This window comes from Austrofundulus limnaeus, unplaced genomic scaffold (genome assembly GCF_001266775.1).
Source record: "Austrofundulus limnaeus strain Quisiro unplaced genomic scaffold, Austrofundulus_limnaeus-1.0 Scaffold922, whole genome shotgun sequence".
Classification (NCBI taxonomy): Eukaryota; Metazoa; Chordata; class Actinopteri; order Cyprinodontiformes; family Rivulidae; genus Austrofundulus; species Austrofundulus limnaeus.
The window spans coordinates 163,775-164,991 of NW_013953324.1; the positions used below are offsets into that span (position 1 = coordinate 163,775).

Here is a 1,217-nt window from a genome sequence, read left to right on the forward strand (position 1 = left end):
TTATTCTTCATTTCTGCTGCTATAGACTTAGACTGCTGGAGCACAAACTGAGCACATTTCCTCACTCTGCTGTTGTCTTTAGTCTCCATGTTTGTGTTTATTTTACTTGTTGCATAGTTACTGTAAAGTTTAGCCAGTCTGTCTCTTTCCAGTTCTCTCAAACCCCAGATGGCTGCTCAGTTTACGGGACTTGAAGTGAAAATTTGATGCAATCGGATGGCTTAATTTTACTGACAATTCATAATGTGCTAAATGTATTGTTTTATAAGACAAAATATTATGACCATAACTGGATTTAAATCTGGAAATGAATGAAACTGACTACTAATTAGACTATTATTATTTTTTCTACAATGCCTTAAAATGATTTTGTTGTCATTTGGTGCTTTAATGCATGAATAAACCAAATTAAATTCAGCTTAATTTTATGCCAGTGTGTGGGATTATCATGCTGAGGAATGACAGAGGTAGAATCCTTCTGGTTAAAATGTGAAACTCACCTCCTGCCAAATTATAAGTCCTGCTGTTAGCATTCAAGCTGTGTTGTGAATGACTCACAGCTACTACCAAATTAAATTTTATCTCATTGAAACATTTAGCAAATTATGACTGTTGTAGTGTTTTGCTAAAGTTCATTAGCTGTGGGGGCCATACTGAAGTGTGTTGTAAAGTTTGGTGTAGATGTTTATCCTATAAAAGCTTTTTAGGAGTTCTAGAAAAATCTGCTGTTTTATGAGATCTTTTTCAGACACAAAAATACAAGAACAGGTGAAAACATCATTTTGACTTTGGGCAATCATAAAGTTAATTTTTATTTCAACAATAAAGACTTGGTTTTTAGCAAGTCTTTCTGTAAGCGAGATTATAATCTGTAAAAAATAAGCAGAAAACTTTTTATACAATATGCACTGAAAGCAAGGAAAGAAAAAAAGTTCCTACCTTCTGAGGAAACTGAGGTTTTGTTTTGGTCCATTTCTGAAGGCTGGTGATGCTGTATGAACTCACACTCAGTGCAGTTAGAGTATTTGTGTAAATTTACACAAAGTGCATAAATGGCATACTTCATGGCACAGAAGCCCTGGAACAAAACAATGTTCCTCTGAACACCTGGACTTCGACTGACTGAATCAGTTTCTTCTGCAGGAATTTAAAAACACACAAACATTGTTCATTTTACACCATCAAATTCATTATTTATACACATCAAATTCATTATT

At 33.9% G+C, this 1,217-nt stretch overlaps 1 protein-coding gene across 1 annotated transcript in view; it reads right to left on the bottom strand.

Annotated features, from left to right (window-relative positions):
* The window catches only part of zfyve26 (zinc finger, FYVE domain containing 26), a gene marked incomplete in the record, with an annotated part of 85,176 nt that overhangs the window by 53,960 nt on the left and 29,999 nt on the right, over positions 1-1,217 (bottom strand). Inside the window, 1 exon segment of the mRNA XM_014029582.1 lies at positions 940-1,137. Within this exon segment, the coding sequence (XP_013885036.1) occupies positions 940-1,137 (198 nt within the window).